Below are 17,568 nucleotides of genomic sequence, written 5' to 3'. Positions count from 1 at the left end.
CATAGAAATTCCAACTTTTTGAGTCCAAGGTCTAGGAGTTCTCTGTGTTTCTGCTTTCTTCCCTATCAAATCCTTTCATTTAGATGCATTGCGCACCATGTTCTTGCTTCTTGAATTGAGGGAAAGAAAAGAAACCATGAACAAAAGGATGGCAAAGGTAGATTTAGCAAAATGTTGACTGATGATTGTTTCACATGTAAGACACTAGTCACAGCTTGGAAGCATGAAACATTTGCTTGGGGCCAAGGCACCTTGAGAAGTTACTATTTTGCTGGGAACTAACAAGAGACAGAAGAGAGGAAGTTAGGGGAGAAGGTATTCATTATGACACTTTGCTAAGATTCAAGGCTTCTTTCATCTGGACAATGGAAGACTAAAACTCCAAAAAACCAGAGACAACATCTAGAAATTAGCCTTAGAGCATCAAGAGAAATTTTTAAAAACATAAAACAAAAGCTGAGTTAATCACAGATGACACCAGACCTACCAGACATTGGGGGTACTTTCAGAACAAGTCTGTAGCCCTAGCAATTTAGAATGCATCATGGAGAAAGACAGATCCAAGACTGTGGCAAGATCACTTGACAGATTCTATGGGACAACCTGGTACTTAATGGGATATTTAACCCTTAATGGGATAACCCCTGCCTCCTCCCCAGTGTAATTTCTTAGCAGATCCTCCCTAGGTGAGACAGAGGCCAAAAATCAAGACTGCTTTCGCAGTTACCTCTGAGAATGCAGAAGACAGTTGACTCGGGTTGCCTAATATTTTAAAAATTCACCTGTAATTTTATCCATGTGATTCATATTAGATACCAAGTTCCATTTTGTTATTTAGCTCTAACTCCAAAATCCCAGTTAGGTATTCTCTACTTCAGAAATGTCTGGATCAAGTCCAGTTTCCCTCTGATCATGATGCTGATAACATTTTCTACTTGTATCTGAATCTCCTTAAGTGTTGGGTCCTCGCTGCCAAAGATGACATTAAATAGAAACAAAAGAAGAGAGAAGCTTATTCTTTCTTAATCATGCCATAAACAAAACTGTGGCTTCAGCTGATGTTTCAAAGAGGATGCTCATGCGCAATTGAGCAGTTTGCACACTGCCCAAAGAAAGTCTGGGAAGTGGCAAATGGGAGATTGAAGCCAGTATGAGGGCTTAGTGCAAGAAGAGCTTCTTGCTGTGCTCAGCTGCAGAAGTGTGGACCCACTCTCTCTACACTTTTTGTAATTTGCAGAAAGGACTTGAATATGCAGGCAAATTCCCTCAGTCTTTAGCTGACTGGCAGGTGCAAGGTAGTAAGAACACAATCTTGCAGTATAGCCACACACCTTTATACTCCAGCCACTTTTTTCTGTACCTTTGTCAATGCTGTCCCTCCTCCCTAGAACACTGCAGTCCTCCCACTGCTCTGCCTGAGGCTAACCTAGTCATCTCTTAAAATTCTGCTCTTTCATTCTGAACAGGCCTTTGTTAAGTCCTAATCCGAGTAGGTTGTACCTTTTCTATGCTTTGCTGATAGTACTTACATAACTCTGATTGTTCTGTTGTCAGATTGTTTAAGGAATATTTGTTTTCTGTGGACTAAAGACTGAATGTTATTTATATGCATCATGTAAAAATACTCAGTGTCTTTTTTTTTTTTTTTTTTTGAGGAAGAGATAGTATGACCATAGGCCTCAGATTTTAACCCAAAGTTGTTGGAGAAAATGATGGAACACAATGAGATTTAAAACATCTCCTCCATCCTGTTGCTTTCTTTTCTAGTTATTGTTCCTCTCCTCTTCTGTCATTCATTCTCTCTCCCTCTCCTCCCAGCCTTTCCTCTCTCTAATATTCTTCCTAAATTATCAATAGCAGCAACTCTTATTATAGAACTGCATGTGTTTTCTGGAATCTTATTTGCATTTAAAGGGTATCTGTTTTAAATAGCTCAATTTGATTTGAAAAAGTGAACAAATGTGGAATGGAGCAGTGACTCTATGACAAGGTGCTCATCTTTAACAAGGAATCCAATAAACTGTCTTCTTTAAAAATGCCCTCATTCTGCCTTACCTGTGAAAGTGAGAGAGCTTAAGATTTCAAATTACAATTAATTTTGTTAGCGCAATAATCTGTGAAAATGAAAAGGGTCAAAGGACTGTGATTTTTAACTAATTTTTATTAGATAAATCATATAACAGATTATAAAGTGATATTATTAGTAATAAAAGCATATTATTAGTAGCATTGTATTTTCTGATCCTAGCATTGTTTGTTCACTCCAAATGGAACATTTTATATGTCTCTTTGAAGACCATTCTATGTATAAAAATGGACATGCACATACACCAGCAATAAAGCACAAATGTACTGCAGAAAATGGTTCCACTTTCAATAAAGCAGCATATGAATTTTCTAATATGTATATTCACAAATTTTTCTTACATGTCCTGCAATGAAAAAGACAGATGCTTCTTTCGTTATTCTATTCAATCACAGTTTTGTTGCTTTTTTTTTCTTCCATGGGCTGAGTTTCTTTTATTATAGGAGAATTTTGTACTTATTAATTGGTATCTGTGTTAAGAGAAATTCCCAGATCTTGTTATATAATGCCATCTCTCCCGAGGGCAGTAAGTTATTTTGAGGAAAGTGAACTGAAAATAATAGGTCTTTGTTGACTGTGATAATAATCACCGTACCTCCTTATTCTAAGTGGAGCAAAGTCACTCTCTTAGCAATAAACAAAATGAGATGTGAATATATGCAGATGTGATCATAAGCTCTGAATATCAACTAAGGTAAGAATACCCCTGAAGGGATTATGGGGGAACTTTATGCACTAAAATATTATTTCATATTTTGTAATAGAGAATTAATATATGAATTTGTGGGCAGCAGTAGCCTTTTAAGATGTTTATATAACATTCATAATCATATTAACCATTTTGTAAAAATAATTAAAACTATTAATCTCATTTTTAAAAATTCTGATAAAATATTAATTCCATAAGAATATTATGGTCCCCATACATTTTCTGGGAAACTTAGAATAATCATTGATCAATGTATCGGTACCAAATTAACGACTGTGTCCCATAATTGCAGTGTTATTAATATGTCCTTAATATGACATAATGAATTTAAACCATTTCTATTCCTCATGGCAGAGAGCCTTGCTCTAAACAATGGCTTTCACATCTGAGTAGATGAGCATAACATAGCATACTATGGAGGTAAAAACACTCTATTTTTTGTTCATTTTCAATTCTGACCCTTGCTGCAGAAGACTACTTTGATAAGATACTGCAGGTAGCAGAGCTGGCCTGCCCATAGACTGTGGATGCCCTGTTTCATTTCTCCTTTGTCAAGTATGGCTTAATATGAAGTGTGGGAAAATGCAACTGAAAGAGATGACAGAGCAGAAGATAAATAGGCAATGCCTGTAAGGATGTATCTGTGTGTTCATAAGGTGATGTGACATTATAAGACAGCATTTAGATCAGGGAAATTTTGATACTATAGTTTAAAAAAAAAATCTCCTCTGTAATGCTTTGTAAATAATGACAATTAATATGTAAAAATAGTTCTTGGTTGATTAAAACAAAATACCTGGATTTTGCTAATTTGAGTCATGGGCACGGTTGAGCATCACCTTATGTCATATTGCCATAATTGGCAAGAATACCTACTTAGACTTCTCCTTAGTAAAGACTCTTCATTTATAAACTACCTCTAAATCTACATTCAGTTACATACAAATCCATTATTAATTCAGAGACACACTCTACCCAAATAAAAATAAAAATCTCCTGAGTCACAGTTTTTATTTAAGAAATTCTGTACTCTCGCTACTAAATTTCTCGTGAATTGTTTCCTCCTAACAAGCTCTTGCTGCAAGAACAACAACAACAAAATGTGAACCTTGCATATTTTTACAAAAAAACAACCAATTGGTGTAGAGATACATAATGTGTTCTATTACAAAGGCTTTGCAACATGGACCTAGATTCTTTGAGAGTGCCAGCAGCAGATTTCTTACGCTTTGGTCTCGTCTTCAGTGCCAGTGACAAGATTTTGTTTTGTTTTGTTTTTGTCTGGCTGAAATCTAATTACTAGTGGGTCTGGCAGGATTTCGTCTTGTATCTACACTGTGGTTATAGAAAAACATTTTTTAATCACCTTGAATTTGAGACAAGGAACACTGAAAAGGAAAAGCCATCATCCTGGGAGAGTAGTAGCATGAAAAATATGTAAACATTGCCCCAAGATGTGTTTCATGAGTTTCCCCCCAAATACTCATGGATGCAATTTTTCACCTTAGGTGTGCAGAAGGCTATTTTGGACAACCCTCTGTACCTGGAGGATCATGTCAACCATGTCAATGCAATGACAACCTTGACTTCTCCATCCCTGGCAGCTGTGACAGCTTGTCTGGCTCCTGTCTGATATGTAAGCCAGGTACAACAGGCCGGTACTGTGAGCTCTGTGCTGATGGATATTTTGGAGACGCAGTTGATGCAAAGAACTGTCAGCGTAAGTCCTGAACTATTGATGCCCCTGACAGAATTGATGTATTATACCTCAAAGTAGCTGATGAGTTCTTGAGTGGGGATTGGAGACTAGGAAATTATCTGTAATACATGGATGATAGATGCACAGCATAGACAAGAGTCTGCATATTCCAGAATCTATCTTTCTTTGTACTAATAGCAAAAATCCTTTGAAAATTGCTGCATTGTTGAAGTGGTATTCCTTTTTTCTTTTTTTTTTCAAATGATACACATGTTTCTATTTTAAAATGACCTCATATCCATAGTAGGAAAGAAGAATTTGAAGATTTAGCAGGACATTTTTTGGTGTTGTTTTATTGTTTTGTTTTGTTTATCTCAATTCTAATAATTTGTTTGTTGACGTAAAGTTCTTGGCTCAGATCCTTCATCATTACCTGTCAATAGGTGTTATTTGGTTGTGCTTTCCTGTGTGAACTTTACAATCTTGTATTTTTTAATAGGTGTAAAACTCTGCCAATGTTTTCACACGCTGGCATTGTAATTATTGAATGATTAACTTTCATCTTAGGACTATGCATAGGATGATACTTCTGTGTTTTCCTTCACAAAAGTAGCTACTCTAGGGCTTCATCCATTTTAGTACAATACATCCCCCTCCCCATCTTTGCCTTCTTTGCTGTATTATTAAGTGTGGCACAGAATTTACTAATGCTTTATAATAGTGGTAATATGGTATGCAAAGGGAATCTGGCAGTGGAAAGGCAAATGGGGTATGAGGCCACATGAGTGCTTTACACAGCCATTATCAGCTTCATCTGCTGTCAAAATCTTTAGGAGGAGCAGGACATTAAGAGTAGCCCAACCATTCACTTCTGCAAGAGACTCTTGTAATCATTCAGTTAGGGCCCAGGGCTTGCAGAATTAGAGAAACCAGAGAAAATGAAGTCTGTTATCATCTTTGCTTTAAGCACTAAAGGCCCACTAGGGTTCCTCATTTCACTAGAAAATGTGTCTTCACCTAAATTCAGAAGATGAGTGTGAACTTTGTGCCATACACTTATGATAATGCGTTCAATCAAAAATTAAACTTTCTCTGGAACAACTACTGTCTGTCAATATCATATATAAAATGATTTTAAGCAAAATTTCCAACAGGTTCAGAGTGACTTTAAACATCATAGGTTTTTAGGCATTTGTGAAAATGATCAGGAACTGAAGAAATTCTTCTTTTTCAAACAAATCATCTGGGATCCATGTTTTCTAGCTCTGTGACCCTGGGGAAGACATTTGACCTCAATAAGACTTAGTTTCATCACTTCAATAAGTTTGCTAAAGAAATTAAAGGACATAGCACATAGAGAGCATCCAGGGAGTCCTTGGGATCTGGAAATGCCCACACATGGTCTCTTGTCTGGTAGTAGTGCAAGTAGTAGTCATGAATATCAGTGGTTCACTAATTCTAGATTACTTTAGTCATTTATCAGCCTTTCTTTCTCTGTCTTCTAATAATCCCTATGTAAAGATGAAGATATTATTCCAATCATTTTATCATGATAAACTAATGATTTGTGGCATAAAGTTTTCAGAACAGAGGAGAATGTGGGAATAACAACATTTGAACTATCTCCAATTTTTGTACTACTTGCCATGAAGTATAAATATGATTATGATTTTTAATGCCTTCCAGAATATAATTATGATTAAAAATGTAAAAATCCATTTATTATCTTTTACAATTTTTTTTTATAAGTAGTTCCTCTACACATGATAGTAAACCCTCAAGAAAAGAAAGCTCATGAGAAAGCATTATTTAAGTTGCTTCTGGATTTGTTCATGAAAAGTTGACCACTACCAAGTAGTATATTTTGCTTTTTGAATTTATATATTTAGTTTGTTTTAGACCCTTCCATTAAATGCCCCTTTTACAAAATTCTATATTGTTTTTGTTATTTTTAAGGTGACATTAATCACCAGAATATTTATGTAAATTTAATTTTGTAGTACTTACTTTTTAAAAAAAGGATTTTATATCATAAATAACTTAAGATTTTTTAAATCTATGTATAGTACACTTAAGAAATTTACATAAATTTGTGTGCACCACAAATTGGTATCCAAATGAATGTGGATATTTAAAAAGAATATTTGTCTCCAGCCCTTTTTTAAACTCCATCTATGAACCAACTGTTCCTTAAGCTATTGCCTGAGGAAAATTAACCAGCTAATTTGACTGGTTGCTGGTTAGGCCAGTTTTCCAATGTCCAACATACTAGAATCAAGTTAGCAGATACTGAAGACTAAACTTTTCTGGGGGAAAAAAAATCAAGCAATTTTTAGAAGAGCAGTAAAGGAAAGTGAAATCTGGAGCCAAGTGAAGAGAATAATAATAGCATCGGCTAATAGAATAGCCATTATAACATGTTAATAGGTAATGTTTAACAGATATTGTACCAAATTTACCAAAGCCACGTATGGAATAGTCTTAATTCCCATGCCATCCGCCCCCACACAATTTCATTGTTATCAACACCATTATATGCATCATGACACATGCATTTGTAGAGTACACAGGGAGCCATTAATTAGTTATTTTTGTGAATACCACTTAGGTTTTAGACTGATTTATTATATGTTTCAGTATAACATCAGACAACTTCATAACACAAAATGACAATAGATTACTGAAACCAAATATATTTTCTATCTTTGCAGAAAAATTGTAATATTAAAGTGATTTTTAAAAATTACAATGTTCTATTTCTAATAGACTTGAAGCAATGTTTTCATCTTATATACTTTTATAATCATGTCAAACTCATTTTTTGAACTTAAAACAAAGACTGACACAGAATAAATAATCATTATTTTGAAATAATTAATTCAGTATTACTTGATTAATGATGACATTAGTATTATGACATGAATGCAGTCAATTTTTAGTAATTTCTTAGAATTATTTTGGCCTTAGAGTCAGTATGTATTACTTACAATGGGATTATAATATTTTAAATGTTACCCAAAGTATCTATGAAGGAATGACCCAGCACTGTACCTGAAATCAGCGATCTGCAAGTCTCAATAATGTTCAGAACCCAGCAATATCTAACTGACCTTGAATATCTTGAATGACAACATAAATGTTTGAATAGCATATGATGTCACGAGAATTGTGCCAAAGACTCGATATAAATTCTCTCTACAGCTGATAGAGTTATTGTAGGGATAAAAATGATAGAATTCTTGAGAGCCCTTAGTAAGTCAGAAATATTCTATTACTGAATTTCGACGTCAGTGTTACCACCTGGGCTATATTTTTATTTAACAAACACGTTAAGACTAGGAGCATTTTGGATTTCAGATTTTCCAACTAGGGATGCTCAACCAGTAAAGTTTATGCAACTATATTCCCCAATTCAGAAAACTTCAAACTCTGAAATATTTCTGGTCCCTGGCACTTCAGATAAAGCATATTCAACCTGTATTAGAATTTTTTTTTTCCAGCCACTGATGCCTTTTCTCTCTCCAGCCTGTCGTTGTAATGTCAATGGCTCCTTCTCAGAGATTTGCCACCCTCGAACAGGACAGTGTGATTGCAGACCCAATGTGCAGGGACGCCGGTGTGATGAATGTAAGGTAAGGAGGAGCTCATCGGTGAATTACTTTCTTGAAAATTTTCATTGGCTTTCAATATCATGTTTTAGACACCTTAATGTATTCACAAAATGGTTCAGGATTATCTAATTCCACAGATAGAATTACTATGATCAGGAAAATATGTGCTCAAATACAGCAAAAACTTGTAGTTGACCTGCAAACTACATTTCTTTGGCAGATAATTTGTATAATATTTCCTATAATGCAAATGTTTCTGAAATAACCATCATAAATATAATCCTGATTTTTTTGGAAAGTAAACTACTCTTTACATTTTTGGCAGAAAAAAAAATGTGTTGCTCCTTTTGCTTAGCATGCACCTTCTTCTAGTTCTCATTTAAAAGCTAACTCCAATGAGCACTCTACTTAGCAAAAGTTTCAAAAGAAAAGCTAATTTATATAATGTTTACAGGTATCATTTTGCTAAAATGAAATTTTCAGTTTCAATATGTTGATCTCAATTCCTGAACATATCAGTTGCCTGCCTTCAGCTGGGTGAGTGCCTTCAGATTCATTCATGAGAGTGGAAGGATTTGCACTACCTCTTTTACTTAAATACATTTTATTGGTGATAAAGACTATTAAGCAGAAGCCAAAACTTCTCAGATGTCAAACTGACCTTTCTGCAGGAAGTTGGAAAATATAATCTGCTACTATCTCTTGAATAATATCATATGCTTTTTTGTTGTTCTTATTTTGTTTCATTTTATTTTTCTGTTGGCAACTAAAGCCCAGTATGTGGTGGGATCCAGAGAAGCAAGTCTGTGTGCCCTGTGACTGCAATCCCATGGGCTCAGTGTCACCCCAATGTGATACCACAGGAAGATGTATCTGTAAATCAGGCTTTATAGGGAAACAGTGCAACCTCGGCAGGCAGGTGCATCGGCAGGAGGAGCAGCCACGGAGAGCGCAACGCGTGCTGGGGTCTCCCAGGAGGTGGGGGTCCAGCAGTTCCAGCGGGTGTCCTCGGGGAGCCTATCGGGCCCCAGCTCGGGTAATCCCAGAGGCGCTGCATGGCTCGTGCCGGGGCATGTTGTGTTCCGTGTGCCTCAGCTGAAGTTCCCTGGTGGCATTTTACCAAATAACAGCTGCTAAGTGTGCGAATTGCAAATGCAAACATTTTTCAATTTCTTATTGGAGCCTTGCCTTTTTAAAAATAACCATCCTTCTGCTTTTAAAAACATATTCAAGTTCATAAGTTTAATATAGTGTCAATTGGCCATGGTTGGGTAGAAATCAAATAAAAATTTATTTGTAGGAACCTCAAGTATAATTTGGTAAAAACTCACTTTAGAAGTAAACAAATGAGAAATATAACAAAGAAAGTGACTTGCCTAAGAAAATTCAGAGCTTTGATATGACATTTGTCTCATATCATAATTAAGGATTTTGCTAACTTTCTCATCATTATTTTGTTCACGTATGCATCAAACACAAGAAACACATTTGTACACACTATAAAAGCACAACATACACAAAATAAGGAAAGAAAGTTGTTTTCAGTTACAATTTGTTCCCCTTCTCACTAGGCAAACAAAACAAATGCTAAATAATAATAAGGGAGAGATGGAGGGCAGGAGAGAAAACTGCTTCTCACAGCCTTGTGGCTGAGTAACAAGGGACAAGATTTGCCATTCTAGATCAAGGGTCTGTGGAGAGTTGAGGGTAGGGGTTAAAAGGAGAGTGCAAAATAAACAGTAAAGATGAAAAAAAATATTATTTTATTTCTTGGTTCATTAGAGTACATTTTAAGAAAAGGAGTTCTCATATCAGACTGACTGCCTCAGATCAATCCCAGCCTCTTGGCTTCATGGCTGTTAAGTTCCTTATCTATCTGTCATTTAGTTTCTTCGTGTATTTGGTGTAAGACCCACTTCATAAAGTTTGTGTCATCTTATATTCTCCAAAAAGAAAATGCCAAAAGATTTTAGGGGAAAAATATGTATGAAGGATGAAAGGGGAAGAGCAGAGCATGCTGGGAGACTTCTGCTACAGTGGCCCTCTGACTCCTGGGCAAACAGAAAAGGAAAGATTGGTTAGGAAAGGTTTCATTCAGTGCATTCTACCAAAATCCCAAATTTTGATCAGACTAATGGGAAGTGCCCATCCTGGCAAAGAAATGTTTGCCCATTGGTGGAATCCTAAATTTGGCAGAAATTTTTCTGGTGCCTTACCGTAATTAGCCACTGACTGGAAAAGCCTGACAAAGCATAGACTGAGCTTGACTGAGTCCATTCAGGAGGTTATATCAGAATGGCATTAGACTGGGTGGCTTATAAACAACAGAAATTAATTCCTCAGAGATCTGGAGAAGATTCAGATCAAGGTGCCAGCTGTCTGGTGATAGCCCACTTCCCCTAGATGGCTGTCTAAGAAGACAGAATAACTTCGCATGGTGAAGAGATTTCTGTGGGTCTCTTTTATAAGGCTACTGATCTCATTCATGAGGGCTCCACCCTCATAACCTAATTATCTCCCTTAAAACCCACCTCAGATTACCATCACTGTGAAGTTAGGATTTCAACATATGGAATTTGGGGTGGGGACATCAGCTTTCAGCCCATCACTAAGCTCTTTGATGGATCCAAAAGACTAGAAGCTGGAGGTTATGAGGCATCAACATTCCACACTGCAGATGGCTTGCAGGGAGATATGATGAGGCACCTCCAAGGCTGTTTGAAGGCAATAGTGAGAACAGTGCATAACATACTAACATGGAGCTGTCAGGTAGTCTAGTGCATGCATTATTAGTATTACTAGTATTACTGTAGTTACTAAATGAAAAAATCTTTAAAACATTTTTTTTCTTCAAAAACAAAATGAATCAATTGAAAATAAAAGACAGGGATAGTAACTGATCAAAATGCCTCTAAAATAAAAATTTAGCAAAAAATCAATTCTCATTCATGTGTTTTCCTACATACCTCACAGTACTATTTTGTCTTCAGACTACTTAGTTCTTGAGGAAGTTATGTATGAGAATCCAAAGCCAGGCTTCAAAGAAATTTCTTTGGCAATTTACTTAAAATTTCCAGGCCTTGCTTTTACTACTTTGTAAGAAAGTAATGGCTGTGACAGTTTACTCCACGGTTGCCCTGTGGAGTAAACTAATTTATATTTGTAAAATATGAATTTTAGAATAGTGCCTGGCACATAGGAAATAATATATAAGAGCTAGTTTTTGTTATTTCCCTGAGTGAGAAGCATGTAAAGGAGCCCAGCCAGCTTGCTGCTGGGAGTGGACAAGTACTCTTCTCCGTATTTGTTACTTCATTAATCTCAATTATTGACCAGGAGTGTTTGCTCCTTTAGTTTGTTTACTAGGGAGGTTTTCCTTAGGCTTTGAAATCAATTTTTGAATCCCCAATTTATTAAAATTTTATTAATGAAGTATGGTAGCTTTATTTTGGTGTAAACTAGTTTTTAAAACAATATCATTTAAATACTTGAAAAGTATTTCATATTTCTTCCTGTATGTTTACATTTCTTCCTGTATCTTTCCTTGCATAATCAAATTTGGAATTTTTGATGCTATGATTTAATAAATTCATTCAATATTTGATCAACTTACCCATTAAAGGTATGTGCATAAATATGCATAGGTACACACATATGTATGCCTAGGCTAAATGAAAAAAATTTAGGAAATAATGAGAATACACAATTCAGCTTCAGTAAAGAAAATGCAGTAAGTAAAGACAAATGGAAAGTATTCTATAATTCACATATTTTATAGAATGGTTTTAATGTATTAGGTTCTATACATGTTTTTATGAGTATGTTTCTATTTGTGTGTTTCTGGGTGGGATGTGTGTCGTATGTGATTGAAATCGTAAAATCTGTATAATTCCAAGTGCTGCATTTTAGAAATTTTCCTTAATGCTATATCATAAGCATATTCATATCATTAAAACTGTTTCAAAACAGATTTTAATTATTGCATAGTATTACATAGCATGAATATGTTATAATTCATTCAGCTATTTCTCTAACATAGAACATTGAAGTGCCTCTGCAGTTATACAGCATGATAAAAAATATCGTAATAGGCATGCTTGCATTTTAATCATTGTTCTAATACCAGATAATTTCTCTAGGTCAAGAATCTAGAATCTTACATTTAATCATTGATTTTATGAATAAAAATATTGTGTTTTAGTTTTTCTTTACAGAGGTGAATTTAATTTCAATATTGGGTCATTTGTTGAAATGATTACTTACTTTCTTCTTTAATATAATGAATTCTAAATTATAACTAGAAATAAAAATAAAGCCAGCAATAAATATAAAGAATAAAATTATTTTTAAACTCAACCCATTTCTCATTTAAACAATAAAACTATTCTTAGCCATTTTAAAATTCTAATCATTGGTATGAATTTGTTTTCTAAAACTTAGTTTTAATACTGTTAATAATAGAAAAATATATAATGAGACTAATTCATTTCTTTTTGGGTGACTCACATTAAGTGGCAAGATTTAGATTTTTTAACCTAGAAGTAATTATTAAGTCTAATTTTCCAAAATAGGGATTATTTTTACAAAGAAGTAATTACTGACACTAATTTTCCATATTGAAATATCATAATAATGTGACATAGTTTATATTTAAAAAGACAACTGCGACACACTTTAAGTAGGATATATGCTTTTCTTTTTTCTCGTAGAAGGGATTTTTCAGTCCATCAGCATTTTCCCATGCAGCCACTCTAAGCCTGATAACATGCATTTCAAGAAAGTCGCCTGAAGCAAGTGTAGCCACAGATGAGTGATGGGCATCTAAGTCATTACAGAATAAAGATTTCTCTTTACTTTTCTAATAGAGCACTTTAATATGTGTTCTCACACATCAGTTTTAATTATTAGAATAAAACCAAAGAAACTAGATGTTTGCCAAACCAATTATTTGGTCACTGTAGGCATAACCTGTAAATTACGTTTATAATGTGCATACTGTATTGATGACTAGAAGTATTTATGGATCCATGACAGAAAAGTAGATCACATACTATTTGATAAATACTATTTCAAATTTAAACTTCTGGTCAATCATGTTTAAAGCATTTTTATTAGAATTACATAAGATATGAAAGTAATCAATTCAGAATATATTTAGGAATAAAGTGAATAACATTTTAAGTTAAAACCAGAAATACAACACACAGCTTACTTCATACTGCTTCTAAAACGTTGAGAAGTATAGGGCAAGGCTGATGGAAATACAATAGGCAAAAGATAGTGCCTAATTCTGCCATTTATTTTGATGGTCCTTCAAAGTAGCTGAACTTGTCCTTTGGTTGTCATTGAAAGTACCCACTCAATTAAATGACAGTCCAGTCATCATGACATCATTGAGGAACCCTAGTAACCTATAGGTTCTCTTTTTTCTGCCTGATTCCTTGCTATTGTGTATATTGTTTCATTGTGAGTTAATAAACTGAAATTTCATTTTTCTTTTTCCTTTTCTATGTCAGCCTGAAACATTTGGCCTACAATCAGCCAGGGGGTGTGTTCCCTGCAACTGCAATTCTTTTGGATCTAAATCATTTGACTGTGAAGAGAATGGACAGTGTTGGTGCCAGCCTGGTGTTGCAGGGAAGAAATGTGACCGTTGTGCCCGGGGCTATTTCAACTTCCAAGAAGGAGGCTGCACAGGTCTGTAGACAAGGCTGGAGTTCTGCATTTTGGTGACTGATTTTGATAACTGTTCATTTTTTAAAAGGAAATAATCGTTGACAAAATATTTAATAATAACATTTTAAATTTGTTAGTGAGTAAAATACATTGGCATTTGAATAGTGTCCTATAAATAACTGTGCTTGCAAACTTTTCAATAAACATTCATCAGCAGATCCCAAATCTGCTATGTCCCTTCCTATCTGTGATTCCAGTTTGACCATTACTTGATGACCACTGCTGTTTAAGTCAAATGTTCAAGTTTTCCAGAGTCAATGTTATCTCTGAGCTTTCCCTTCTCCTAATGCAAGATTGATAAAAAGATCAAGGAAGATAATTTTTTTCTCGTATAAAAAATATATTTTTATCTACTTTTAGCTGCCTTGAAAACTGTGATGTTCTGGGAAAGAAACAGGATAACTCTAGATGTTTAGTTTGTGGGGAAAAGCAGTCAAGTTCCTAACCATGATTCCTTAGAGTTTTCCTGTATCCATTCACAGCCTTCACACAAATCATGAACTAAGAAAACATCAATTAGCACACTACAGATGAAAGAAAAGATTGAATATTCACTCCTATTCATGTGCCACTAATTTAGAATAGACCCTATTTCAACAGTCATGAGGTGGAATCTTACTTTTTCTTATGAAGTTCATTGATTGAACATTGATTGATACTATCATACTGTACTCTCAGCACTGTGGTAAGACTTGAAAACATTGTTGACTCTTGTCACAGATTTATGTGAGAATCAGCAAGAATAATATTTAAAATTATTTAAAGAATCAAATCTTTCAGACATTCTTCAGCACTTGAGATACATGATTTTTATCTTAAACCAAGTTTATTATAAATTATTTGAAATGTGATCATTGAAGATCTATGAGTGCATATCTATCTGTAGCCCAATATTGGCATATACTAAAAATTATAAAGCTACATTTTAAAATATACTCTATTATTTGAATCCAATTTACTCTAACATTTTTACTTAATGGAAATTAACATGCTAATACTGTACATTCAAATACATCTAGTAAGAGAAGGTATAAGTGAAACCAAGAATATTTTCTAATATTACAAAATGGTGATAACATTTCAGGAATGCAGACCTAGTAGCATTTTAAGCCAGAGACATAGAATAGAAAAAATAATGCACCAAACAGGCAGGATAACATTATGATTGAGAGCATGACTTGCACTGAACAGCCTGGATTTATCTCATGGTTCCATCAGTAACTAGTTTTGTGACCTTGACTGTGTGATTTAGCCTTGCTTTCCCTCCGTAAAATGCATCTGTTATACTAAGATTATAATAGTATGTACATCCTAGGGTTTTGGTGAGAATTAGTTGAGTTAATGGCTATAAAATATTTAGAGTAATGACTGACATATAAGTACTATGTGTTTATCATTATTATGATCTTTGATCTTTGTCAGTATTATTAATTAGGGTAAATGTAATGCTTTAGGAGAAGAAAACTAACTAATCACCTAGATCTGCTTCCTATTCAGTGTTATGACTCCATTGAAGATCTACTTAGAGAATTTCTGTTTGCAAGTAGAAATTTAAACTGTCCCAAGATGTTTTTAGCACATAAATCTGAACAGAATGATGTTTTTCTTCTTAGTGAATGGCACATATAAAGAAAATCCTGTGATTTAAAATTAGTCATAATAATAATAATAATAATAATAATAATCACTGATATTTATTTAGTGTTTAATGTCAAGTATCATGGTAAATATTTTTCACAGCTGCTATGAAATGCTATGTACAATGACAGTGAACCTAATAAGATATCCTAAATGCATTCAGTTAAATGATTTAATCATCATGTAAGCAACTCAAAGTTTTGTCAAAGCATCATTCTCCTATTTGAATTTAAGTATTTTGTGTTTCTTCTCTCATTTCTTTGAAATGAAGTGCTACACTAAAATATATTTTTAGCAGCTGGGCCAACTATAGATAAGAAGTGACATACCTTCTTTGTTTTACATGACTTTGAAGATGGTCTCAATTTGTTAATTTGTATTTTTTCAGAAGAGGCAACTGGTTTACACTCTTCATGTATCATTCATAGTCAAGAAAATGAAATCTTTTGAAAAGACATAAGGATGGTGGCAAATAAAAGTTCAACGTATCTTTATATCTAGACAGTGTTCATAATTTAACTGTCTTTAAATATTTGCAAAACTGAAATATTCTAATATTTGCCAATTATATACATGATGTGCTGGATTTATAATCCTGATTTTATTGTAAATCAGAGTCATCATCAAAAAGGAAAAATAAATCTTTCCAGCATAGTAACAAATATTAATAAACCTAAAATAAATATACAAACAAAATTTTAAACTTTATGCTATCTGGATATAAGGCATTCTAGTTAATAGGGAATCTGTAACACCAGTTCTTCCTTTTATCAAACTTAATAGGAAATATAAAAATGCTTTAACTTTTGAAATTATTAAATGAAATACAACATATATTGATTGAACAACTCCTCTGTGAAATACACTATACTATGATATAAAAGATGAATGAGGTAAGTTTTTATTTCCAAGGAACTTTAAACAGTACCAAAAAATGGAAAATGGAACAAATCAATCCAACAAAAAACTAAATATTTTATATCAAATTTTTCCCTTTTTCTAAAACTCTTCTCTATTTCCCCTCTTTTCTCCTATGAAGCTTGTGACTGTTCCCACCTGGGTAATAACTGTGACCCAAAAACTGGTCAGTGCATTTGCCCTCCAAACACCATTGGAGAAAAATGTTCTAAATGTGCACCAAATACTTGGGGCCACAGTATTGTCACTGGTTGTCAGGTGAGTGGATCAATTTTTTCATCAGATAATTTTTGTAGAGATTTTGGTTTTATAATTGGACACTTGAAAATCCAATATGCTATTATAAAACAATACAAAATTATCAGAGAGTGTATTGCAAATATCGGTCAGTGTCTTCAGTTTTATTTGTAGGAAAGATTATGAAGTAAGTACACATTTCTGCAGCTGCTTCCATGGTATCTACAGAAATAGGGGGAGGAGAAGGACAAAAAATTATAATACAACTAAGAAATAGCAATGACTTTTTTGCTAGAAGCTGAAATATATTTGGAAGGTATAAGGAAATTAAAAACTAGTGAAGAGAATTTGCCAAAAATCTGCAGGGATTGCCCCCAAATTGACAAGATTTATCTGTCAAGAAGTAGTGGAAAGGATTCTGAAAGTCATATTAACAGTCTTCAGATTGGAAAAAAATCTTCATTATTTTTTATTTTCTTTCTGTGGGTTGATGACCAGCCATGACCAGGCTTCTGTTCAGAGAAATCTATCTAGCATGAGGGGAGAAGGTAAGAATTTATAGAACTGTTGAAAAATTTTAATAGAAGATGCCAAAAGCCTGGATGCAGTTAACAAGCTTCCATGAGGATTCAGGAGTGACATATCTTAAACTGATATGAACTGAGTGACTTGACAGAAAAGAAAGACAAGGCTTAAGAATGACTCCCATGTCTTGCTTCAGAACAAAATAGAGGATACTAGGTACCATTTACTACTAAAGGGATCATAGGAGGAGGAGCAAGTTCAGGAAGATGATGCTTTGAGGTTCTTATTAGCATGTTATATTAATTAAAATATAACTCACACATTTAAAGTCATGAGCTTTGACCAGTAGTTACAGTCATGTAACCATTTCTCCTGTCCCTTTGCAATTTTGCTTTTAGCACTCTTTTTC

General features: G+C 34.1%; 1 protein-coding gene across 1 annotated transcript in view; it reads left to right on the top strand.

Moving 5' to 3' along the window:
- Lama2 (laminin subunit alpha 2) overlaps positions 1–17,568 on the top strand; it is a 566,319-nt gene that overhangs the window by 347,172 nt on the left and 201,579 nt on the right. The window contains exons 19-22 of the mRNA XM_076858266.2: positions 4,304–4,515; positions 8,020–8,126; positions 13,622–13,802; positions 16,519–16,655. Of these exons, the coding sequence (XP_076714381.2) occupies positions 4,304–4,515; positions 8,020–8,126; positions 13,622–13,802; positions 16,519–16,655 (637 nt within the window). The remainder of the gene's footprint in view (positions 1–4,303; positions 4,516–8,019; positions 8,127–13,621; positions 13,803–16,518; positions 16,656–17,568) is intronic.

Source organism: Callospermophilus lateralis, chromosome 6, assembly GCF_048772815.1.
Source record: "Callospermophilus lateralis isolate mCalLat2 chromosome 6, mCalLat2.hap1, whole genome shotgun sequence".
In the NCBI taxonomy this organism is placed as follows: Eukaryota; Metazoa; Chordata; class Mammalia; order Rodentia; family Sciuridae; genus Callospermophilus; species Callospermophilus lateralis.
This window is presented reverse-complemented; position numbering and strand designations above follow the sequence as displayed.